Below are 25,739 nucleotides of genomic sequence, written 5' to 3'. Positions count from 1 at the left end.
GAGCAAATGCCTCTTGTGGAATACATATTCACTTTATTAACGATGATCTACCTTTAGACGCAGCACACAAGGTGCTTCAAACATTGCAGCAAGGATGACTGACCACTGAGACTGACAAGCAACGTATTGTTTTTAGATCACACTGACTTCTTCAGCAACTATGCTATTGCTGATTTCACCTGCTTCAGGAACTTGCTTGTATAATCTTGCTCTGGCGTCCTTTCACCATCAGAAGACTTCCAAGGGAAGGTTGAAAGACTAACGAGTGGAACTTTTTCGCGGAGCAGATTTTTTGTAATCACTGATGAAACATCGTAAAAGCTTAGGACAATTAAAAATTCATAAACATTACAAAAAAAACAAAGAAAAAAACACCAAAAGAGTTGGCAGGTGTGCAGGTGCCATAAAAATTGGACGTCATGGTGAGAAATTCGTGCATGAATTTCAGGGAGGCACCGCTGCCCACATATTTCTTACAGTCAAATCTTGATATATAACGAACATGGATATAATGAAGTATAGGATATGATGAAGTAAATAAACATATAACGTTTATTGCTGATATCAGCATGTAACGAAAGTATGCTTATAGTGAATATCGGAAACAACGAAAGCAATTTTGCTGTCGGGTGATACCTTGTTATAACAATGTTCAACCGCATATCCTTCCTGTGTTGCCCAGATCTGCTTATGGTAACAGTGACTTGCTTTGCGTTTCATCATGGCATACTTATTGTCTTGCTTTTGGTATTTCTCAATGTATAAGAGGATGAAAGCACAACAGATGCAGAAAATGAACACAACGCACATTATGTTCCCTGCCTGTGTTTTCCTGCCCTCTCTCAAAAAAAAAAAAAGCGATAACCAAAGCACTTTCTCAAGATACGTCCACCAAGTACAGTTGTTCAACCCTGTCTGAAAGTGACCAGTAGTGATCGCTATATCCCTGTGACATAGCAGTACTCTAACGCATGCAAGCAGTGCCTTTGTACTGCCTCACCTTAGATTTTCCTTCCAAGGCACCAGTGCCAGCATAGATCTTGCTGACCTGGTCGCCGTTCTGGACCCACATCTGGCGAAAGACTTCCACGAACCTGGACACCACTTGCTGCTTGTCTTGAAGACCCAGACAGGCTATTTGGCTGCTTAGAACCTGTAAAGTGGCCCGATCAAATGTTAACCAAGTGAGATACATTTAGGCAGTGGCTCCTTCAGTATGCCATATTTAATGTGTTGTGCTTTAGAAAGGGAGACAGATAAAGAAGACAACATGCAAGGATAACAGGTACACTCCATCAATGATACTGCACACTGGAAACCTTCTACCACACGAAAATAGCTTCCTTTTCTGCAGAGCCTTTTTATGCAGATGGAATGCACACACGTGCTTCTACAACTGGAATGTTACATGTTACAAACCACTATTATAAAAGCATGCATGAGGAGATGGGTTGTGATAGAACAAATAGAGTGTGAATCCAGACGAAGACATAAAGTGATTATCTAGCAACCTAGAACCTGGGGCTCGATGTTATGGCGGTCTTATGATCTTATGACCTCATGCAATTGGTCAGAACAGTGCTTACATCAGCAAAAATGTGTCTCAGACCAGTCACATGAGGCCAAGCGAACAGTTCGATTTCAAGAGCTATACAACATCATACACCAGGAAAAGAGCTACCTTAGATGTAAGCAGGTTGCTTTTGATAGACCTATAGTGAGCAAAGCAGGATGGCACGAAAATGGTGTTTGGAGCATACGTAATAACATCTCGTGCTTTTTAAATTCCCATGCCAAGAGTGGTATGCAATATCCCAGCTGTCCCTTAATTCCTTGATTCTTGCATTCTTGAAGCACATCAGAATGCGGACACTCAGTAGGCAGCGTTTGTTCTCGGCTAGCAGCTGTTACCGGGCACACAAGAGGAAACAAGCCATATGTGACATTGTGTTTTCAGCCAAGCCATGTGGCATTAATTTTCACCCAGAAGTAGAGAATTAATACTTTTTTATAGAAGTATTGGTGGTCTGTTGATGCCTGAAAAAAATATATATAAATAAATAAAAGCTCTTCGAAAAAGACTGCAAATTACAGGACTTGCGATAGTAATTTCAGTTCTCGCCTGCAAACTTTCTCTGCCATATGTACCCTTGCTCCTTAGTGCTGCTCCAGTAACATTTGGAAAAACTTGCACGACCAAGGTGCAAACACTTACGTACATTGGTGTGGGCACTGTGTTTTCTGAGGTGTAATACTGTGGTGCCAACGAACATTCACTCAGCAAATAACAGCTGCTGCTGAGAGACAGATTGCGGTGTGCACTTTTAAGCCTTTTCCACATTTTATGTGTGTGTGTGTGTGTGCGTGCGCTCTAGCGATTAGATCCATACCACACAATAGAATTTAGACAAGGTGACAAGAAACAGTAAAAACACAAGCTATAACTTTCTCTATAAAAAAGTGATCACATATCATGGAAACCCATATGACACATGAAAGGTGTTGGACAAGAACACCAGACAAGACCAGTGCAACACTAAGTATAACTTGTTATTGCAGGTAAAAGTATGCACACATTGTTTTGGTTACAAGAAAATACAAAGCACCTTAAACCTCTGCATTTATTGCATATCACCGAACAACCCCTTCAACAGGCAGATAAACGGTGATAAGAGAGTGGTGCTACATCTGCACTAAAGATGATGTCACCAGTATGTGCCGAACAGTAGAAACAATGGTGAACATGGCACAGTACAATATCTTACCTCAAGGCCAATAAACGTCTGCACACAATTTGTTCTGTCAAGGCAGTCGAGGCAATTTGTGCGGAATGTTCCAGTCTGTCGCCTGGGGGGGGGGGGGGACGATAAAAAAGTGAGAAACTCATTCATTTTGTTCACTTGCAACAAGTGGTGCATAGCAGTTAGGATTTCACTCTAGAATAGTGATGAAAATGCAAGGTGCCTGACCACTGCCGTGTAATGACTTGTTCACTTCTTGGTTCCTTTATTTTATGATGCATTTACTGTTCAATTAAATTGTGGCATATTCCAATGCTCCAAGATTCAAACATTAATAATGCCAAATCCAAATACTTATTTGGGTATGTACAGATCTGTTGGAGGACACATAAATCAACTGGAGAACTTTACAAACCTTCAGTTGAACACAAATAAACTCAGAACAATGGCTCAATCAGAAAGCAAGGAATACTATTTAGTCTTCTAGTTGCGATATCCATTCGAAATGTCTAGACTTGTCCCTTCATACGTAGAATGTGGTTTCATGAACCCAGATGTATTCAGGAAATAGAAAAGCAACGTGGTATGGTAGAGCACTGTTGACATGTTTTTTAAGCGACTGAGGACAGAATATGTGAGAGACAGAGCACCAGAGGTAATGAAGCGTGGTTTCAAATTAAATATGCTTTATGTCATCAAATTTAGTCTTCAAAGCTCAAGAAATCTCGGAATGACTTGATTGGAGATGTTATCATGAAAACGTTATTGCTGTTATTCCGACTGGCAATCACAGACTTTTGTCTTTTTCGCCTAATAAGTACAACAGGTAATACAGGTGAACAACTACAAAGGTAACGCTAAGCAATAGGTGGCAGATTTGCAGCAGGCACAGCGGTACACTTTGCCAATAAAAGCTTGAACGTTTATATGCTTCTTCTTAAGAAACAGAAGGCTAGTGCAGAAAACCCCTTACCACTTTTTCTTGTTTATCTGCACCAAGCTAAAGTTACATCCCTGTCTTGTCTAAAATACAATGCTATGGTTTGAGAACATTCACTAATCACACATTTGTTTTTGAGTTTGCTGATGTAGTACAAAGCTTCTCAAAGCTGATGTTGGTTTCCATAGGTTAGAGGGAAGAATTCAGCAGATGTTTCCATAAGCAAGCTAGCCAGCAGAAACAATTCTTTCATCATCAGGATGACCTAATCAAAAGCTAGAGACAAAATGAGGAATAGAAGCAAACACTGATTGCTGGCTACTAGAAATTGCTGCTGAATATATAGTTGTTTTGATGTCTACACTACACTGCATCTGTACACAGACAAATACAAAAAAAAATGTTTAAGTAGTATATTTACTCATTTTGCTGTAATACATATGAAAAAGGGGGGGGGGGGGGGGAGAACTAGACTGCAAGATGTCAGTTTTGGGCAAAATGGCTCTTGTTATAATTTACAAATTTCTTTATAAGAAACCCTCTACCAATTTTTCATCTTGAAGTTTGTGAAAGCACTCGTATATTTCGGAATGTCAAGATCACCCAAATGAAAGATTCTTAAAGACAAGTAAACATTCTCACACTTACCCCCCTATTCAGAAATGCATCTTAACTTGAAGCCCATGCTTAACTTGATATAAATGGCGCGTCACGTGAATGTGCCCAAGACAGTCATTGCATTTCCTTTGGCGTGTTCACAACAGACATAATTTAATTCAAGACAAGCATGCGTTTCAAGTTAAAATGCATTTCTGAATACGGGTGTAAGACTTTATATTTGTCTCACTCAAACATGGAATATGCTATAGATTTAACTGGTACTACACGGTGCAAAAGATCCCTAATTCTTAAAAAACATCATTGCACATCAGTTTGGTACATCTACCTTATAGTCTTGCCAAGCCATAGTTGTACAGATGAAGAATATCCTCAAGTAAACGCAACGATGACATCATTACTAGAAGACAGAATTTAGGGCAAAAGCAGAGGTTGGGTAGAGTCTAATACTTTAGCACACAAAGGTACCTTTGTTTTTTACAGTTATTAATACTGGAGTCAGATAGCCTTAAAAGAAAATAGTAAGTTGAGGCAAGTGAGTGAATGAGGAATTGACTGAATAGAAACTGAACCCTACAATAAAAAAGTGGCAGCGGTGTTGTACTCACATGATGATATTGCTACCGTCAAAGTAAAAGCAGCCAAAACTGGTCAGGTGCGGCGAAATCTGGTTCTTGAGGTGAATCAGATTGTCTTGTCGGCCGCCGCGACATAGTGCATGATAATCAAACGACACCATGGATGTTTTGCGCCGAGATGCCTTCAAGTGGTGCTGCACGTTTAAGCACAAAAAGAAGAAAACATTTGATACATTGATAACAAAAGCCCTAGATTCCACATCATGATAGCATACTCAAATGATCTAATGTCTCTACAAAAGGAGTTGTACAACACAACTCTCATTTGTTACTCTGCTTTATTCAACCCAGTAACCCAGTAAGTGCAAAACCTCAAATACTGCGTCACACAATAACTATTCCAAGATATTCACAGCACTGCTGTGACCACTCCTGGTGATCGTGTGAACTTCGAAACCACAGACATCCAAGATCTGTCAATCTTCACACAAACCTGGTTCCTGGTATGAAAAGCCTTAAATGAACATTATGGAAGCTCTGCCACTTCGTCATTTTACAGTCATGCCCACATCAAGTGAATGTCTACATTGTAAGGTACTTCATCTAAATGAACTGTTTTAAGAACAAAATTATGATACGTTCTAAGCTATTTGGACAAACTCAACTTCATTAGAAGTGAGTTTGTAGTGTTGCTGCGGCGGCATCGGACGACGCCGGCTGAGGGGCAGGCTTACAGGGCAGGCATAATGGCCGGAGTGTGGAGCACCACAGAAAGAAGCATAGGTCTTCCATTAACGAGGACCAAACAAAGACTACTTTTATTTCAACAGGAGGAAAGGAAACACGGCACAGCACAATGTTGGGCGTGGCGTGATGCTGGCAGTCAACACATTTAGCAACCAAAACACAAGATGCCACACATATCATACCTGAAACATTTGTGTAAGCATTGTTTCTCCTTCTTTCGAGCCAAGAAGATTTATGATGACTTGATCACCGTAACGCTCCTTGATCATGGACATGTGCCTTCGGAAAGAGAAGTGAATGATGTCAGAGAGGGGTCTTGAAATAGCACAGGAACTGCATTCTCAATGATAAGAGAAAATCAATACATTGAATATTGGGCAAGAAAGCTGAAGCAAGTGGGTCGTGAAATCAGGAAGCCAACGTGCCTTTCAAATGCTGGCACCGACGCCTCGCTGCCTCTAGACATCTTGACTCTGTGAGAACCAACCTGCAAAGAGGCAGCAAACGGGACGTATCTTTTAAGTTGTGGAGACCATGAAAAAGGATGTAACATCAGATGTTGTGCCACAATGGAGGGTTTGAAATTAATTTGACCACTCATGTATTACCACACAAATGGATGAAGCATTCTTTCAAAACTCTATGCTCATTAATTTCAACATAAGGGGTAGATTACTAGAAAATGAAATGAAGGTCAAAATTCTCCTTTTATTACTTTCACATTTAGACCTCAGCAGCGGTCAGGTCACAAAAGTATTTTTTTAGTATTGAGGCTATTGTGGATTGGTAAATCATTTTGAAACACACCAATTTTAGTTTTAGCCTCTTTTAGAAGACGCTGCCATCCACCTGTACCGATAAAAAGTTATCAATAGCCCTGAGAAGATGCCGTCAAAATATCTGACATCACGGTGAGCTAATGCGGGAACTTAAAGATTGTGTCACCACCCACATTTTCGCTTTTACCCTATTTTCTCGTTTACCGGTACTCTTCTCATGGTAAGAGTGGCTTTTCTGGTATTGTAGAACGGTAATTTATTCCTACAGCTGAAATGACTTTTCTCCTTAATGCCCCTTAAAATGAGCCCCTAAGTACTATACGCGTAACAAATTATTGTTTTCTGTTCCCATCTATTTATAAAAACACAGCAGGCATAAGTGATAGGCTAGTGTTTTAAGGTGCCCAAATAGAGCTTTTTCAGGTGATAAAATAATGCAAACGTTGAACAGGATTAATGACACCACTGCAGTAGCGGCTCTGATGACTTCAGTTTGTCATTGATAAATTGTAATCAACCACTGATGATAACTAAAAGTCACTTACATGTAAGATTTCAGCATAAAATGAAAAGCAGTTTGGTAGATTTTATTGGGTTTTCTTATGGAAGAAAGACGCAGTTTTGCACGAAAGGCAAAGCATTGATTGCAATAGCAAATTAGCAGATAAAGATAGTACTTTTACCGGCCATATCAACTTGTAAACATTCGCTTGCTTACTAAATTAATAAGCATGGTGTCAATGCGCACAGCAAAGATGAACACATCGCACTTGATGACTGTAGACACTAGCTGTCAAAGCGCTGGCGTTCGGAACCGCGACAGCAGCAGCAAGTGAAGTGACATTCGTGCTGTCTATCGCTTTAACACAAAGCGAGCGTCAAGGACACACATCGTGCACAAAGCTATGAGCAGCCGAAGTACCTAGACTGTGCCCCCAACGCAGGTTGTTCTCAACATATGACTGCGCAACTATGTGCAGCCACCACAGGTACAGTTTCAGCCAGAAAGAATGCCGCCCCCTTGCACCTTGCACCTTGGGTGTGTCACGCGCGAGAGAAGATGGCACGCTTCCTCTTCGCATTTGTCCCTTTTGCACGGGTGAAATTGAGTTGTGACAGTTATCTCCACTTGCAAGCTTTCATTCGTACATACAGCGTAGGGCGTGCGGCCACGGTCCAATCGCCCTTGGAGTTTATGTGGGATGTAAAGAACGGCGGGTTGCACAACAAGATTGTCACCTTGCCACCCGATTACGACAAGGGGTGCAAGACGCGCACCTCCCGCTCTCCGCCGCTGCAGCTGCGAGGCGTTCAAAGAAGCGACCTTTGCGCTGGAATCCGCCGCCTTCCTCCAGCCCGCTTCGACATTGTGACAAGACGAGTTTGGTGTGTGGACAATGATTCCAGAGTTCCTCAACGCGGCGCTGATTTGACACGCCTGAAGAAGCTACCGCGGGAACGTCTTATTTTTGCGCTCTCACGGTTCCGCATGTTGCCAAACAACGAGCGTCCCTCGAGCGGCGTCGATTTTCCGGAACGGCACCACCTTCAACGCCGTCGCTTGGGCTTCGGAATGTGTGTGCCTTTGTGTCTGTAAACTGGTCTTCAGAGCAGCTGCGAGTTGGTGATGTGTAAACGAACAGCCGTCGCGTCGTAGGACCAGCGGATCGAGTGTATAAAAACTGTGGTTGTGCGATTGTTGGACACACTTCTCTTGAGCAGTCATGTTAGACTGGTTCACTTCTCTCATGCAGTCCTGTTGGACTAATACTATTTTTCTCAAACAGTCATGTTAGACTGAGTTAATTTTCTGTAAATAAACCCCTTTTTCCTCGTTCTCGATGAGAAGCAGTTCTTCACTTCATCAACGATCTCAGCGTAAATAAGTTGGACGACGGCATGGGCCAGCTACCTTCGAATTCATGCCGTACTCCAATCTTGGCAAAGGACCACGGACGAAGGGATTGAGCCCCCAATCCTGACAACTGGTGGCAGCGGTGGGATGGACTTTGCGACATGGTGCTGTATCTGTGGTGAGTGCTTGGTTTTTGCTTTGACTCTCTAGGCTTCATTTTGTGGTTGTTCTGTTTAGAACAGTAGGGAAGCTAGATTGTTGTGTGTTAGCTAGGTTGTGTTTTCCTAGCTAGATTTAGAGAGCAGAACCAAGGCAGTAAAGCAGCAGTCATGGAGTTAAGGACACTGCTGAGAGACGAGTTGTTGATTGTTGGTGAGGAACTGGGCCTAGATGTACGCAAGGAAATGCTCAAATCGGAATTATTGGAGCTAATTTCCAATCAGGCCAGTGAGCAAGATATTGAAATGGGATTGGAACTTCTCAAAAAGAGAGAGAAACGGGAAAAAGAAAGAGAAAAACGAGAGAGAGAGGAACGCGATAAAGAAAGGGAGGAACGCGATAAAGATCGCGAGTTAAGAAAAATGCAACTGGAACTTGAAAGCAAACGTTTGGAGATGTCTCAAGGAAGTGAAGGCGCTCTGGGACGATCAAGTGAGGCAGAATCGTACCGCATGGACAGGCTATTAAAGCCATTTGAGGTCGGGACCGACATAGGATTGTTCCTAAGCAATTTTGAAAGGACTTGCGAAAAGATGAACTTCGGCCCGAGTACATGGCCACAGCGGTTGCTGTCTATGTTGCCGTGTGAGGCGGCGGAAGTAATCGCCAGATTGAGTGTGCAGGATGCATATGATTATGCAAAAGTTAAGGCTAGTCTCCTGAAGAAATACCGCCTTTCAGCCGAAGCTTTTCGGCAAAGGTTTAGGGGCACAGGCAAGAAAGATAGCGAGGGCTATCCGGAGTTTGCATATAGCTTAAAGGCCAACCTAGTCGAGTGGCTTAAAAGCGCGGAAGCGTACGACAGCAGAGACATGATCATTGAATGCATGTGTCTAGAGCAGTTTTACAAAACCATCCCCCAAGCTGTGAAACTGTGGGTGCAAGATAGAGGTAATGTAAACACTGTGGAAAGGGCGGCTGAATTAGCCGAAGAGTACGCAACCCGTAGAAAGTTGAACGCCGAGGAGGGAAACTGGGACGGTCGAAATGGACCGCGGAAGCCATTTCCGTTCAAAAAGGGTGCGCAAGCTAGACGATCCGAGCCTGTAGACATGGCGGAAAAGCCCGCAGAAAAGAGCGAGGAGAAAGTTAACGGAGAAACCGCACAAAAAGAACAGAAAAGAAAATTCGAATCTGTCAGACCAATTCGCTGTTACAAATGCCACAAACTGGGACATATAGCTGTAAACTGCGAGAAGCCAAGCGTAGTTTTTTCCTACGTGGAGGAAAAGGATGAGAATATGGAACTTTTAAGTCCATATCTCCACGACCTGCAAGTTAATGGAAAACCATGCCGAGTGCTAAGAGACAGTGCCGCCACGCTGGACATTGTCCATCCGTCTTACGTGATGGTAGAGGACTTCACCGGAGAAGTAGCATGGATAAAACAGGTTGTAGAAGAACACAGCGTGTGTCTGCCCATGGCCAAAGTCAAAATCAGTGGACCATTCGGGGAGCTAGAGACTGAGGCTGCAGTTTCCAAATTTTTGTCACTGCAGTATCCCTACATCTTTTCGAATCGTTCGAATCAGTTACTGCGTGACAGAGGGCTCAAACTGGGAGAGGGCATAGTACAGGCATTGACCAGAGGCCAAGCTCGTAAGATCGCGGCGCTTTCGGCTGAAAATGCTCAAGCTCCTCCAGCTGAAGCAGAAAAGGGGATAGCTTCAATACCCGAATCCGAGCTAGGCCCGACGGACAAAAGAACAGTTGAGGAGAGCCTGCCAGTTGACCAGCTCAATGAGAGCGTAGCACTAGAGTGTCAGAGTTCTAGCCTGCAGGAAGAGCATGCAGACGCGCTCCCAAGCGAGACAGGGTCGTTATTATCACCGGCCTCAAAGAACTTTGATCAACTCTTACGCGTGGATAGAGAGTCACTGGCAGCTGAGCAAAAGAATGATGAGAGCTTAGCTAAATTACGTAACACAGCTAAAGAAGGCATTGCTAGGCGCAACGTAACGATACATGAGAAAGGAGGTTTGTTGTATCGGCATTACAGAGATCGAAAGGGTAGGATTTTAGATCAGTTAGTCATACCTACTAAGTATAGGGAGGACCTTTTGAGTCTTTGTCATGGAAATGGGTGGTCCGGCCACCTAGGCATAAACAAATCAAAGGAAAGATTGCTTATGGAATACTACTGGCCTGGCTGTTTCAAAGATGTAGAAAACTTTGTAAGATCATGCGACGCCTGCCAGCGTTCTGGTAAACCAGGAGAGACTTGGAAAGCTCCACTGAAGGTAGTGCCCTTAATAACAGAGCCTTTCAGACGACTTGTAATAGACACGGTAGGGCCTCTTCCAAAAACAAAATCAGGCTACAGGTACTTGTTTACCATGCTGTGTCCGGCCACCAAGTTTCCAGAAGCAATCCCTTTGAAAGAGCTCAGCTCCACCGAAGTAGTAGACGCGCTTTTGACAGTGTTTGCACGAGTTGGGTTTCCAGCCGAAATTCAGGCAGATCAAGGGTCAGTATTCACGAGCGCACTGACTTCCACATTCTTGCAAAAGTGCGGGGTAAAGTTAATTCACAGTTCTGTCTATCACCCTCAGTCAAACAGTGTAGAGAGGTGGCATTCGGTGCTTAAGCGAGTTTTGCGTGCGCTCTGTTACGAGCACAAGGAGGACTGGGAGAACTGTCTGCCGGCAACTTTGTTTGCTTTGCGAACGGTTCCACATGAAGCGACAGGGTTCTCTCCAGCAGAACTAGTGTATGGGAGGACACTCCGTTCTCCACTGAGAATGTTAAGAGAGATGTGGGAGGAAAGAGGGGAGAGTCCAACCGTGGTTGAATACGTGCTGAATTTACTGGAACGGCTAAGCGCAACCCAAGAACTAGTCGGAAAGAACATGGCACTAGCTCAAAAGAACGCCAAATTCTATTACGACAAGAATGCGAGGCTTCGTACGTTTAACGCCGGAGACCAGGTAATGATCCTCAAACCTTCAAGAAAGAACAAGCTTGAAGTTCACTGGGACGGGCCCGTTAAAGTGTTGCACAAACTTTCAGATACCAACTATGCTTTGAGAATGCCCGGTCGCAGGAAGGAAGTGAGGATATATCACTGTAATTTGATGAAGCCGTATGTAGAGCGGAGCGGAGTCGTTAACTATACTGTCAAAGAGCCGGATGGCATCGGTACCAAGTTTAAGGAGGATAGGGCAACCTCCAACTCTGAAATCGGCCTAGAAGAAGTAGTAGAACACTCGGTAAGCTCGCATGCTCTAAGACCCGAGCAGCTAGATGAGCTAAAAGGGGTGTTAGGGGAATATCTCGACAGATTCAGCGATCGGCCGGGTAGAACCGAACTGATAACGCATGAAATTGAGCTGACCTCTACCGAACCAGTAAGATCAAAACCTTACAGGGTGTCTCCAAGACAGAGAGAGATTATGGAGGCAGAGATACAGCGCATGCTAGAGTTGGGAGTTATTGAGCCCGCTGAGAGTGACTACACGTCACCGCTAATACTCGTAGAAACCCCTAACAAGGACCCTCGTCCGTGTGTTGACTACAGGAAGTTAAATGCGATCACTAGGGATCAGCTGTACCCGATACCCAACATTGAGGAACGAATTGAAAGAGTTAGCGCTGCTAAATACATTTCAACTATAGATCTCGTGCGGGGGTACTGGCAAGTTCCCCTTTCAGAAAGTGCCAGCCGCTATGCTGCATTCATCTCGCCTGTAGGCACTTTTCGCCCTCTCGCACTCAGCTTCGGGCTGAAGAACGCGCCGTTTAGCTTCTCTAAGTTAATGGATATTGTCCTAAAGGACTTGCAGGAGTTCGCCTTACCTTATCTTGATGATGTGGCCATTTTTTCGGACAGCTGGGAACAACACGTATCGCACCTCAAACAGGTGTTCTCACGGTTGAGGGAAGCCGGCTTAACGATGAAAGCGGAAAAGTGTAGGTTTGGTTGTTCGCAGGTTACTTATCTGGGCCATGTTGTTGGTCAGGGCATGAGACGGCCGGCTGAGCTGAAAATAGCTACGATTGGAGATTTTTCTCAGCCGCGCACGAAAACGGACGTTCGTTCATTTTTGGGACTTGTGGGGTACTATCAACGGTACATTCCGAATTACTCACAATTGGCAAGTCCATTAACAGACGCCCTCCGAAAGGGAGCACCGAGTAACGTACACTGGGATAAGGACAAAGAGAACGCTTTTCAAAGTTTGAAAACGCTATTGGTTTCTCGCCCTGTGCTTCGCGCGCCAGACTACACAAAGGAATTCATAGTTCAATGCGACGCAAGCGACAGAGGTATGGGCGTGGTACTTAGTCAAGTCGGCGACGATAACGAGGAGCATCCTATCCTCTACGCCAGCCGTAAACTAAATGTAAGAGAGGAAGCCTACAGCGCTTCAGAGAAGGAATGCGCTTGTTTGGTTTGGGCCGCCCAGAAGTTGTCGTGTTATTTGTACGGAGCGAAGTTCATCTTCGAGACCGACCACTGTCCTCTGACGTGGCTCAATCAAATGTCACACAAAAACGGCCGCTTGCTCCGATGGAGCCTCACTCTCCAAGAGTACAACTTCTCCGTTAGATATAAGAAGGGAAAGTTGCATAGCAATGCGGATGGTTTGAGCAGGCTAATTTGAATTCTGCGTTTGAGGGTCCCGCCTAAATTTTAGGGTTACTAGTGTTAATTTTATTAAGCGAAGAAGATCCCCTCTCATTTAGCAGGATTCCCTCCATGATTGCTGAATTTGTCAGCAGGAATTTGCTTCAGAAATTGGCATAGTGAAATGCAGCATTTTTTTTGTTTCTGCACTTATGTTGTTGTTGTTTTTTTTTGAAGCCTAGCGAGTCTAAAGTGAGAGCCAATGCACGTCATCTCGGCGCAGAGCCGTGTTGTGGGGTTCATTTTGCAGTTGCCTGTCCTTGTTGGATGTTTTGGGGCGGTGACATCAATGCACAAGTGGTCGCTGCGAGCCAAGACATCAATCCCCCCCTGACCAGCAGCCGTTCTCTTCCTGCCTAGCGGTTGTCAGCGCTAGACAGTCGAGACTTTTGGGGCCATGGAGGCGCTGTAAAGAACGGCGGGTTGCACAACAAGATTGTCACCTTGCCACCCGATTACGACAAGGGGTGCAAGACGCGCACCTCCCGCTCTCCGCCGCTGCAGCTGCGAGGCGTTCAAAGAAGCGACCTTTGCGCTGGAATCCGCCGCCTTCCTCCAGCCCGCTTCGACATTGTGACAAGACGAGTTTGGTGTGTGGACAATGATTCCAGAGTTCCTCAACGCGGCGCTGATTTGACACGCCTGAAGAAGCTACCGCGGGAACGTCTTATTTTTGCGCTCTCACGGTTCCGCATGTTGCCAAACAACGAGCGTCCCTCGAGCGGCGTCGATTTTCCGGAACGGCACCACCTTCAACGCCGTCGCTTGGGCTTCGGAATGTGTGTGCCTTTGTGTCTGTAAACTGGTCTTCAGAGCAGCTGCGAGTTGGTGATGTGTAAACGAACAGCCGTCGCGTCGTAGGACCAGCGGATCGAGTGTATAAAAACTGTGGTTGTGCGATTGTTGGACACACTTCTCTTGAGCAGTCATGTTAGACTGGTTCACTTCTCTCATGCAGTCCTGTTGGACTAATACTATTTTTCTCAAACAGTCATGTTAGACTGAGTTAATTTTCTGTAAATAAACCCCTTTTTCCTCGTTCTCGATGAGAAGCAGTTCTTCACTTCATCAACGATCTCAGCGTAAATAAGTTGGACGACGGCATGGGCCAGCTACCTTCGAATTCATGCCGTACTCCAATCTTGGCAAAGGACCACGGACGAAGGGATTGAGCCCCCAATCCTGACAGGGACCTCACGACGCCAACGGCAGAAATGCGCTTGGAGTGTCCATATAATTGCCATCACATTAAAACTCACTTATGCTGATTTGAGCAGTGGTGGCATGTAAGTCAGTGTAAAAGAAAGGCGCATATTTAACGTTTGCACTATGCACGGCATGGCTCAGGAGAACCACTTGCAAGTGCAAATTGAACCCGCAACTACACACAAATTCTGCAGCAGCAGCAGGTCCTGACAGTGGGCAGTGCTAGATCATAAACGAGCCGTAAGGAGTTGTGAAGTGATCATTACTCGGTTAGGGAGTAAGATTGAAGAAAGTAAGTTTGAAGCAGGGTAGCTATAGGAGCTACATAATCATCTAGTCTTTTGTTAAGCCCAATACTCACCTGAACACCAGGTTGTTCCCAAAAAAGTGGCACAGAGCCCCTTGTCTGGACGTATGATGTTATCTGGTCTTCCAAGTAGATTACCTGCAGGAATACCCCATAAGGTCATGGCACAGTTCAGCATAGCTACTCTTTACCAATGTAATGGCTAGCCAATAAAAAGAATTAATTTTCTGCTTAGCCTGTGTGCAGCTCTATGATGCCACATGTCCTGAGATTGTCTACCTTGGCGTGCTTTACCCTGCCCATCTACACTGAATCTCACATCTCGCAGGACGCATCCCGGCAGCTACACAAGCAGAATGAAAGAGCAATGGTGGATTGTGATGACAAGAATAGTGCGGCGAAAATGTTGGTGGTCAACACTGCAGCATCGCTGAAGCCTTGCGTCTCTCAACAATATTATTCAGTAAATCACTGAACACTGCCTTGCACAACAAGCTATTTCCACATCAAAGCTGCTTCACAACGATCACACTAACCTGTTCAGTCTCCACAAAGTTGGCGACGTGGCCATCGTCATTGGTGCCGCGGACGTTGAAGCGGGTGCCTGCCCGCTCGCAGCTGAGCCGCGAGATGAGGCAGGCCTTGGCCTGCTGGTGGCCCAGGTAGAGGGTGCGCATCTCCACGCCTCCGCAGACCGCCTTCAGCAGCCACTTGTTGCAGTCCACGCCATAGCGGAGCAGAGGAATGTGCAGGGTACGGTTCCTGGAGGCCAAGCATCATGCCACTGTTGCTGTAAGCTGGACTAGTTGGTTACTGCCATCATGAAGCACGGTAGCAGCGCTAAGGAAAGTGAAGGCACAGACACAATATCCACACACAGGACATGCAGTTGCTGTTTTGAGCTGGTGTCCCTGCACCAGTTCAGAAACTATGGCAATGCATTTATGCTTGTGTTTTCTATCTGTCTTAGCACTGCGGCGTGTTCCAATTCTGGCCAGCATCGAAGACAGTCTACGTAGACAGTTAAGGAGACAGATTGAACCCAAGTAATGGAATGCATCTGGAACCATCTAGAAGACATGGGAAGATGTCTTAAAGTAAGTAATCTCACGGCAACAGCAACATTTTTAGTGAATAAAGCTAGGAAAAGCAGATATTATCTCTATATTAATGATGCGCATGAGCACCAATGAAAAACATAATCTCGCTTGCATTAGGAGCACAGAAAAGTGTGACTATGTTTTCTTGTGTGCTGATGATCTTCCCATCAAGTATCCAAGCATCCTGCTCAGCCACTCTTGTTTGGACAGCAACGTAGCCGGCATCGTTTCTGACTTCTATGCTGTCTTTGTGAAGGTGTCTTACTTGATGGCTTCATCAGAATTGAAACAAGACTTAATATAGCCACTGTCCGTATAGCTGCCTATGGCAAGTAGACAGCAACATTGGCTCATGTCGATTTAGGTGTAATCATGACAACTTTGACATAAAATTCTATTTCACACAAGATTAAAAGCGCAACAAATGTTTTACTGCTACAAACAAAGTATTTGCAGAATGCGTGAAACATTGACATTGATGTGTCGTTGTGTTTTATTTATCTGCTTTTCCCCAGGCTCTTGAAATGTGCTGCTGTTTGTGTTTATCTACATTTTATGTCATTTCTTTAGAGCACAATTTTTAGGTGTCCGTTCCTACGGCGAGCACCAGTGTACCTGAGCAAACGAGCACAGCAAAAGATAAAAGCGAATGAAGAGTGAAGCTGGGCATGAACGTGTGACGAGGAGAGCGGAGAGGAGGGTGCAGCATAACCATGAGGCGAAAAGCAGAGGAGGGTATGGTGAAAGTGTGAGAAGAAAAGTGAAGTGCAGCAACGATGGCTATGAAATGGCGCCCGAGTAGAGTTCGTCGTCTGGGAGGTCTTTCAGTAGCGGGTGCTGTGAATCACGCTAATGTGTCACCTATACAGTGGCTTTCACGATCTCCAGATTAGTGAGGCAGTCATGCCGCATTTCACTCCATTTGCAAAGTGCCGCCCAAGACAGGCTGTTCATGCCACAGTATATCGGGAAGTGAAAACACATACAGAGCTGAGCTCAAATTTCCCATTAGGGAGTATCATAATAAATTGGTGAATTTTTTTGGTCCATCATTATGTTAGACAATTTTGTACCAGTGACAAAACCGTATAAGCCATATTTGCTTATAACTGCTGGAAAAAAATACAAGCATTTTTTTTTTCCACTAGCTGTAATGGCTATAAGGTCTTTGAATGCCTCGGCAATATAATGTGTATGTTCTTTGTACACCTCCCAGCTAACTAACTAAATGAATATCTAACTAAAGAAATCAGTAAAAATGCCTCGAGAAATAGATAATACAGTTAAATCTATTATAATGAAGTCACATTGGACATGAAAAAACATAAGCATAGATTCGCTACACGCTGATATCAGCAAGGAATATTTTAATTTACTTTGTTATGTTTGCATTCCTTATATCAAGGTTTGACTGTAATAAGGAGGCAGGTACCAATGTCCAAATCAGTATGGTGCAAAACAAGCATGTCAGCCATGGAAGAAACAATGGTACACCATTAAACAGTAATTAAATGAAGTTTGCACACATGCATGCAATCAAGAGCTGTACAGAAGGAGAAGTGTATCTCCCAAATATGACACAGCATGCATCAGTACCACAGTACCACATCAGTACCGGTCAATCAATGAGATGAAGGCTGTGCCAGAGAAAGAGATTGGCAATACTTATTGAATATCTGCACTTGTACCATTCCATGTGCAAGCACATTCGCTGTGTTCCCTCCTTTCAATACGCACCCCACATTGAATTCTATTACTTAATAGAATTCTATGACTGAATTCTATTAGCAACATAAGCTACGAGAAGTAACAATTTGACTCGTTTTACCCAGCCACTTTTTTCACTATTTACTGCAAGTGGTTGGAATCAGAAGAAAGTGATTAATCAATCAATCAATCAGTCGGTTGATTGATTGCATCATCTTCCTTTTCCCAATGTAAAGAAATGTGGACATAACAATGAAATGCTTCGTATGAAACAGTCAGTGTGAAAACTGAAACCTCCACTTATGTTTACACATCTTGCTTACAATGTGCACAGACCCTTTTCGTAATTTGCAAGTGTGTTTCTCTGTACTGCCCATATGGCCAACGCCAGTTGCCATGTCAACAACACCAGTCATTGTTCAAGTGAAGACAAAGTGCTGCACATGCTAGTGTTTGTCTCATGCACATGGTTTCATCATGAAAGCAATGCCTGCATTTTCTATGTTGTAACACAAGCCAACTGTGCTTGTACAGTTAGAATCACACTTGTCTAGAGTGGGCAACCTGTCAATTTGGCTGCCGTCCTTTGCAAAGAGAGAGAGAGAGAGAGCCCAGGCCATAGCAGCAATGAGACCACGAATGGTCAGGCCACATGCTAGGTTCATGGGCTATAGGATAAGCATGAGTGGAAGCCAGCAGCTATTGTGGGGTATCAGCTGTGGATGCTGGTGCGGTCCGCAGCCGGCCGCACAACTACTCTAGACAAGCGTGATTCAGACTGTGCACGCTGTTTGAGAAAATGGCTATGTCGCCACTAGCAGGGGAAACTGCCTTGCAGGAAAGCTAATCTTACCATTAGGAAAAGGGTCTACAGCATATTACAGAACTTAAAGATATAGCAAATCAGTTCTGTGAAAGCCATGGACGAAGATTCATGAATAGGATAATTCTCATGCAAGCACCTGTAGCATGAACTGCAAAGGAAAACCCTCCTACAGGTTTTTTGGCAGTTAAAAGGAAATTCTTGAGATCAGGACAAGTTTTTCTTTAATTATGAAGGTTTCTCTCCGAGAAACTCATAAGGATTTCCTTTGCGGTTCTTTGCGGATGACAATTTTTCCCTTCAATAACTTCAAGATGTACATTAGTTATATACCTAGATGCATTATATACATTAGCATTGGTACTCTTTAATGCGACAGCAAACGACCACCATCACGACAGCCGCACTCACCAAAAAAAGCGGTTATCCGTCTCGCTGGTCATGACTGCACGCTGGGCGCACAGGGTGAGGTCGAGAGCCGCCTCCGCAGTGGACGGTGTCCATGCAAAGAAGAACGTGCCCGCGTTGAGGACCTTGCGCACATCCTGAACCTTCTCCAGGTCTTGGGCATTGTTGCGCAAGGCCACAAAGAGGGTGTCTGTGATGCGGAACACCTCCGAGGCACCCAGCTTGCCCACCGACTGACAGCCCGTCACTAGCACCAGATACTGGACCACTGTGTCACCTGCAGAGGCAAAGAAGATGTCATCAAGACTGACAGTGGTTCAAAGTTGGGCTAGCTAGTACAGAAAGCTGCCTTGGAAAGAAAAGCAATAGGAAGGTCTGAAAAAAAGTAAACAACCAAAGCACTGAATTACAAACAAAGACGTTTCGGCCACGGTAGCTTAGTGGCTACGGCATTGCACTGTTGTGCACAAGGTCGCACCTGGCTGTGGCAGCGGCATTCCAATGAGGGTGGAATGTAAAAATGCTCGTGTATCGTGAACTGGGCATAAATTAAAGGAATACTAAATAGAACAATTATCTAAGCTGTTTTAGTACATCATACTTGTACAATAAAAAACAAATCCGGTCTTGTGTGAGAAGAAGCTTGGCAAGCCAGAAAAAAACACAGAAATGAAAGACGAGTGGCGGTGCTACTCAAAAGTTCCTGAACTGGCTTGACGTGATGCTATTGATAATGACGGCATCTTCTCACGTCTAGCCAATGTTTCATTGGTAAAGGTGTACTGCACTGTGTTGTAAAAGAGCCAAAGACTGAACTTTGCCAATTAGAAAAACTTTGATTGATTGATTGATTGATTGATTGATTGACTTTAATACTTTCTTCTGCAACATAAAATTTGCACACACAAAGTGCACCCTTAGCCCTAGGCTAGTTTGGGTCCCCCCCCCCCCCCAAGAAAGAATTTATTTTTATTACAATGGCTAATCAGACATGGTAAACAACTTTGAACAAAATCAGATATGCAATCACCAAATATCAAATCAACAGGTTCATCAACAAGAAAGCATAGAATTTCAATGAAATATGAAATTGAACATAAGACCAATCAATTTAATCAAATATAAAATCCAAACTACATCACACAAAAGTATATATTTCAGAAGAAGAAAAAAAAGACGAGATAAACATAATCTACAAAAAAAAATGCAGATGAGTTGCACACCTGATAAATATTTAATAACGTCAGAGATTTGTTAACTGTTCCATGTAGTGGTGTTGTAGTGCATTAGCAAAATCAGGTGACATTTTTATTATAAAAGGAATAGTGTTCCAGATTTTAATACCACAGAATTTTAGCAGATGTTCACTGACGTAGACATTATTAGTAGGAGGTATATTTAAATTACCAAAACATAATTATTTAGTACACAACAAGGCACGCGAAACGATGACATGAAAAGGATGATAATTTACAGTGGTGTACACATATGTTGCTATACTGAATTTTCATAAGAGGTCGAAGGAAACTGAGCCATAATGTCCAAAATAAGAGAAAATACCTTTAAATTTCAATGGCACACTGACGTATCGGTGCTAAGGCTTCAGTGCTAAATTTTCTAAACAAGTGAACTTTGACCTTTATTTTCTTTTTTAATAATCATACATTACTGCAAAATTAAATAATATTTTCGAAAGAAATGATTGCAATCTAAACTGATTTAATGCTTCCCTTTATAGTACCTTTAAACAACCCCAGGTGGTAAAAAATTGACTTGCAATTCCTTTGGGGGTGCGAGGGCTTACCCCCTCCCAGGTCGCTCCTGCCAGCTCCCTCACAACAGACGTGGGAGGAGCTGCTCAGAACGCCGGATGAAAAACTACAAAAAGCCCTCGTTGCCTGGGCCGAAAGGGTCGCTCCTCTTGAGGGGCCACTCTAGGACTCGGGCCTGCCAGATCATAACTGAGCAGAGTCTCAATAAAGTTGTTACCATCACCTTGCAATTCCTTACTACGGCATGTCTCGTAATCAGATTGTAGTTTTTTCCATGTAAAAGCACAGATATGAACTTTTCTTTACAAAAAAATATCTGTTTTGCAGATGGCCAACGGAATAAACAGATCTATACTGCCGAGCAAATATGATTTTCTTAATCACTTCTTGTTTTCTTTATCTTTTTAGTTATACATTTTGGAGTCTTCAAAGTATTAGACTGACCCGCGTAAGACCTATCTTTCGTTCCATAGCTTTGTACAAGAGGTTGCTGTGCCTTGGAGCAACTGTACCCAGTCTACACATGTGAACCTCCTCATTGCACAACTCAGTCCGATGCTCTGCTCCTTCTCATTGCTTCTGCCTTTTCCTCATGTTGCAGCTACAGTGAGCTAGCTTTCCATTTCAGCAAGGAAGGTATAAAATTTTTACAAATTGGGAGTACAATACAAAATGTTAATTTTTACTGATTGAGCTTCATAGCAGAGGCAGATATGATAGTTTGTGCGACAATTGCTGGTATGATCACAAATTCAAAAAATTTTAACTATTGATTTTAGGGGCCATGTAATTGCTGAACTGAAGTCAGCCAATACTGAAAACCTAACGTTCCGTCAGAAACCTTAGAAAAATGAGTACTCAAAATCTACAGTGAAATGCGTTGCTGTTTCATCTAATATGTTTCTGCGCTGCGCAAAAATGCAGCAAGGCTGGCAAGCTTTGTTTTCCTCGTATGCTTCCTATTTCAGGTCCTCAATAAATCACCACAGGCCAACCTTGCAATTTTTAAGAGGACAATTTTGCCTGTAAATTGAAGGCTACTTTTTATTTATTCATTTAAGAATTCCTTGCAGTTGTCAGATGATGCATTGGGTAAGAGTGACATCATAGCAAATAAGTGGAAGCAGAGGAATACTCACACATGCAGCATACCATAAAAACATCAGAGCATCGCATAAAAAAAAATGGAAGTAAACAAAGCAGACAAAAGAGGCAGAAAGACGAAGCCAACAAAACAACACACAAAAGCAGTCACTCCAGTGCCAGTTTAACAAAGATAAAAAAATACAAGAATAAGAGAAGAAAAGCATAAACTCGTAGGTGCAACAAAGCTGCATACTAACACATAAAAGTGTGTGAGAGAGAGAAAATTAAATGTTTAATGGTAAAAAAGCTAGTAAAGACTAACCCTTGCCATAAAAGTGAAGAATAAAACATACATCACGCCAATCGACATTGCTATGCAGTGATGTATTAGTGTATGAGCTGGCAAAATTTATCCTACCTACTTCCTCTATATCTAGGATTCTAAATGAGAGAGCAAAAAGATGGAGTGAATTTCAACAGAATGGATGTTGTTTCTCCTCCTGATCCCCCCTTCCTGACTGACACTCCGGAATGTGTTTACGCAAGGCTCATCACTGCTTGGACACATGCGCACATTTTTGCAATCCGGGCATCAAGTACCTTCGGACATTCTACAGATGTGCAATCTATCTATCTATCACTCACGGCAGAGCTGTCATGGCGTAACCTACAGCATGATGTCCAATTTTAACAGGTGGTCTCTGACGTAACATTTCTGCACATGGCTGGCTGTGTGCAAAATGAGTGGCCATGATTGTTTTGCCAAGTTTAAAAGTGAAGTCTACGACAGATCTGTCAAATGCAGCTTCAGTGCAATTTAGTCACATTATGCAGCGAGTTTCTTTGCAAGCTCTTTTTTGACACTGCACGTCAAATTGGAACAATGCCTTCTTGTGACAATGACACACAAAATCAAAATCAAGTCAACAGGTCCCCCACAGAGACTCCCAGCTGCTCACAGTTGCAGCGGTAAAGCAGCTGTTTACCACGTGTTTAGACTTCACATGTCAAGTTGTTCCCTCCAAATTAAGATGTTAACTGCAAAACACATTTCTGTGGATAAGGCAAAACATTCCACTAACCTGCAGTAAGCTGCAGCACTCCTAAACAGCCGTGGGCATCAAGAAGCATTGTGTATTCTTTTTTTACTGTGTCTGTTTCCTGTTGAGCTGAAAGGAGGAAAAAAAGAATGGTGTGTAGCATGAAACATCATGTCCACACTTAAGTTTTAGAACATCATAACCACTTTGCCCGCATATCAAACAGGTGTAAGATGTGGAACTAATCAAGAACCATATTACATGTCGCACGGTAATCCATACTACTGTAACGCGGGCATTTTCCAACGTACTCGCGTTACCACAGGTCGAATCGAATTGAGATAAAGCGCTGCCACACGTAATATACAAGAATGCTCGATTTCAGGCTTCGATCGTGCTCTCAAAGTGTAATGCGAATTCATTTCCTTTAATATCGCAACTACCTGTAATCATATCTCGAGGAGCGTAGTGTGTCACTCTAAATCTTGTTGACGGCTTTACGAACCTGCGGTGGTATATTCCATACCATCAAAACTGATTATCGTTCTTTAGCTTAGCGTAAGTCTACTCCGATCAGTGTCAAATATTGAAGCTATCCGAGCGTGATGACAACTTCAGCGCATTTATTGAAAGCAGCCAGCCGCTGTCAGGTGATCGCAACGTACAGCACCGCGCATTCGGGTCTCGGTAAACAAATAGCCGGCACGACACATGAACGACACGGACATCGCATTACGTGCGAGTGAGAGAAGCAGAGATCGTCCGGCGCGGAGCACGAAGAGACTAAATACTCGGGCGAAAGTCAGAGCGAGCACGAAATACCCGTCAAGATCGCGCTTCGATCAGGAAAAGACTTGGAGAATTCTCAGCCAAGCGGGACGACGATGCCAGGTAGCGGACCGTGACAGATGGCACAGAAGCATGACAAATGGGCAAGGGGATTTGCAGCGCACACTGTCGACACAGTTCGGCGACGCGCCGCAATTAAACCGAGCCGTCTGGCGTGCGCTAACCGCGAGAACCACTGCAATTGCCGGCCATCGGGTCCTCGAAACACGGCGCTGGTACGCGTTAAGCGTCTAATTCCGGCGGTAAAACCAAGATCAGCTGCGAAAGGAACGGGTCAGGTGATTATCGGCAGGTAGGAGGCGCAGCGGCCGGAGATACCGCCGCGATCCAACATTCACCGATGGCTCGGGAAGCGAAGTTGAAACTCACACAGCACTGCGATGGCCCTGGATTCGAAGAGGAGGGTTTCGTTCTTGGACCGCTGTTCGAGAAGGACGCTGTAGGGGTTCGGCGGCCGCACCTTGTGGTAGATGCGGAAGCTCTTGCCGAGAGGCATCGCGAAGCGGGAGTGCTGCCTGTCAGCGACTACGGACCGGACGATGCGCGGCCTACCCTACCCTCACAAGATCGGCGCAGCCGAGCAGCTTTCGCTCGGCTTTGCCGCACGACACAGAGCGGACACTCTCGCGAAGCCTCTGCTCGCCAACGCGATTTCGCGAGAGTGGGATGACCCGGCTGGATAGATGGTACGACAACGAAACTTCGAGAAATTCCGGCAAAAGCCATATAAAAGCTGAAAAATAAAAGCGAATTGTAGCACACATACCTATTGTTCATTTTTGAAAACGCCCAGTCATATTTGCTTTCACAAAGAGTACACGGTAAACGTTTGTACAGATTCACTCTATAGTCTACAAATGAGGAAATGTTGTAGTAGCGCCCAGCCTCACTTTTATTGACCACGATTAGGTGTAGACTTCAATAATTTGAAGCATAATTTGCAATTAGATAGTTTCTTTTTGTTTCCGCAAACTGCGGTAATTAGTTCAGTGAAGCCAAAACGAATATTTATCATTTATCCACGCCACACAAAGCAGTAAGTGCTGCCATCTGGGGAACGCGGCGCAACTCTCCAGCTCGTCTCTTCTCTCCGCGCGCCTTTCCCGCGTTTGAGAGCGAAAAACAAACAAGAAATCAAAGCGAACCTGCGGCGAGTTTGAAAAGACGCCGTGCGGCGAGCGAAGCACTTCGCGCGAAAGCGTGTTGACGACGACGAGCTGTACGGTGTGTGCCGGAGCGCGGGCGAGAACATCGGCGTCGTCACATGTGTTGCCCCGACGACGATGCTCTTCGCTGGGTCGTCCTCGTGCGACTCTTCTACGGCACCGGCTTTGGAAGCAGTTGGGAGTACGCCTTCACCATCCACTCGATGAACGTGCGACGATTCGGTACGTTGCAGCCGCCCATCTTCATCGGTGAAGATTTTGTTTCTGTAACGTGAGCGAGTGTGCGATAGTTTCGATCAACACAGATGTCGGTGCACGGGAGTTCTCCATCGCTGTCTTCTTTACTAGCTCGACAGCTTTCTTGTACACGCAGCTGTGAGCGTGCGGATGCCCCGGTACGGCACGATTGCCTTTTCTCGATTACGATATTCGTACACAGCGGAATCGTGCTGAAGCGTGTTGTCGAACAGCACAGAGAACGGAGCTCACTCGCAATTCCAGCCGCGTCGTCCTTACACGTCTCGATCGCCACATTCGGTCGCACATGTGGCGATCGTCGTCGTGAAATCTCTGAGCGCGCGGTTTGGCGCAGAGGTTGAAGGGTTGTAACAACAAAGCGGCAGTGACGCAACAATAGCGCACTGCGTTCACGGCGCTCTTGCGTGCTGCATGTGTAAACATACATCATCGCGCACGCTCGCTACAACTGTGTTCTTTCACAGTTACGTCAGAAATCACAAGTGAAACGAATCGTAAATGAAAGAATAAACGTTAGTCTTTCTCTGGCCAAGCTGTGTGAAGCCTGTCCACGGCATGTTGCCGAGGGCACCTGCTTTCAACAGACAGGTGTATCTTTTCGTCCACTCGACGCACACAAGTCGTGCGCGACAGATAAGGAGCTCGTTTTCTTCACTACACGGGTTGACGACGATAATGGGAAAGAAAAGAGAGCCCACGATGACAGTTTTCTGTGCCACGAAAACGAGATGATATAGAGTACGGAGAAAAAAAGAAAGCCTAAGTGGCAGTTTCGCGTTCACGTCATCGCAACCGCTGGATTGTTATAGCTGCGGAGGGGGAGAGGTTGAGAGGATGTCGCTGACGGGTGACAGCCGCTGTAGCGACCCTGGAGTGTCGACACGTAGCCACAAAGACCTGTCAGTCATACGGA

General features: G+C 44.5%; 2 protein-coding genes across 3 annotated transcripts in view; one reads left to right on the top strand and one right to left on the bottom strand.

Moving 5' to 3' along the window:
- The window catches only part of Synj (synaptojanin), a 133,598-nt gene that overhangs the window by 28,167 nt on the left and 79,692 nt on the right, over nt 1-25,739 (bottom strand). Inside the window, exons 1-10 of one of the 2 annotated variants that reach the window (XM_065449942.2) lie at nt 23,772-24,161; nt 22,596-22,682; nt 18,659-18,932; nt 15,154-15,379; nt 14,672-14,755; nt 6,050-6,111; nt 5,807-5,903; nt 4,908-5,071; nt 2,766-2,847; nt 1,001-1,153 (exon numbers count right to left, since the gene is read on the bottom strand). In XM_065449942.2, coding sequence (XP_065306014.1) covers nt 1,001-1,153; nt 2,766-2,847; nt 4,908-5,071; nt 5,807-5,903; nt 6,050-6,111; nt 14,672-14,755; nt 15,154-15,379; nt 18,659-18,932; nt 22,596-22,682; nt 23,772-23,898 — 1,356 coding nt within the window. In that variant the 5' untranslated portion in view covers nt 23,899-24,161. Of the gene's footprint in view, nt 1-1,000; nt 1,154-2,765; nt 2,848-4,907; nt 5,072-5,806; nt 5,904-6,049; nt 6,112-14,671; nt 14,756-15,153; nt 15,380-18,658; nt 18,933-22,595; nt 22,683-23,771; nt 24,162-25,739 lie in introns of those variants that run through there. The other variant, XM_065449943.2, reaches the window with a different exon arrangement.
- Nucleotides 24,542-25,739, top strand: part of LOC135916532 (uncharacterized) — a 104,175-nt gene continuing 102,977 nt past the window's right edge. Inside the window, exon 1 of the mRNA XM_065449947.2 lies at nt 24,542-24,790. Coding sequence (XP_065306019.1) covers nt 24,667-24,790 — 124 coding nt within the window. The 5' untranslated portion in view covers nt 24,542-24,666. The remainder of the gene's footprint in view (nt 24,791-25,739) is intronic.

The sequence above is a fragment of the Dermacentor albipictus genome, chromosome 9, assembly GCF_038994185.2.
Source record: "Dermacentor albipictus isolate Rhodes 1998 colony chromosome 9, USDA_Dalb.pri_finalv2, whole genome shotgun sequence".
Classification (NCBI taxonomy): Eukaryota; Metazoa; Arthropoda; class Arachnida; order Ixodida; family Ixodidae; genus Dermacentor; species Dermacentor albipictus.
The sequence above is the reverse complement of the archived record's forward strand: the minus strand, read 5'-3'. Positions and strand labels throughout refer to the sequence as shown.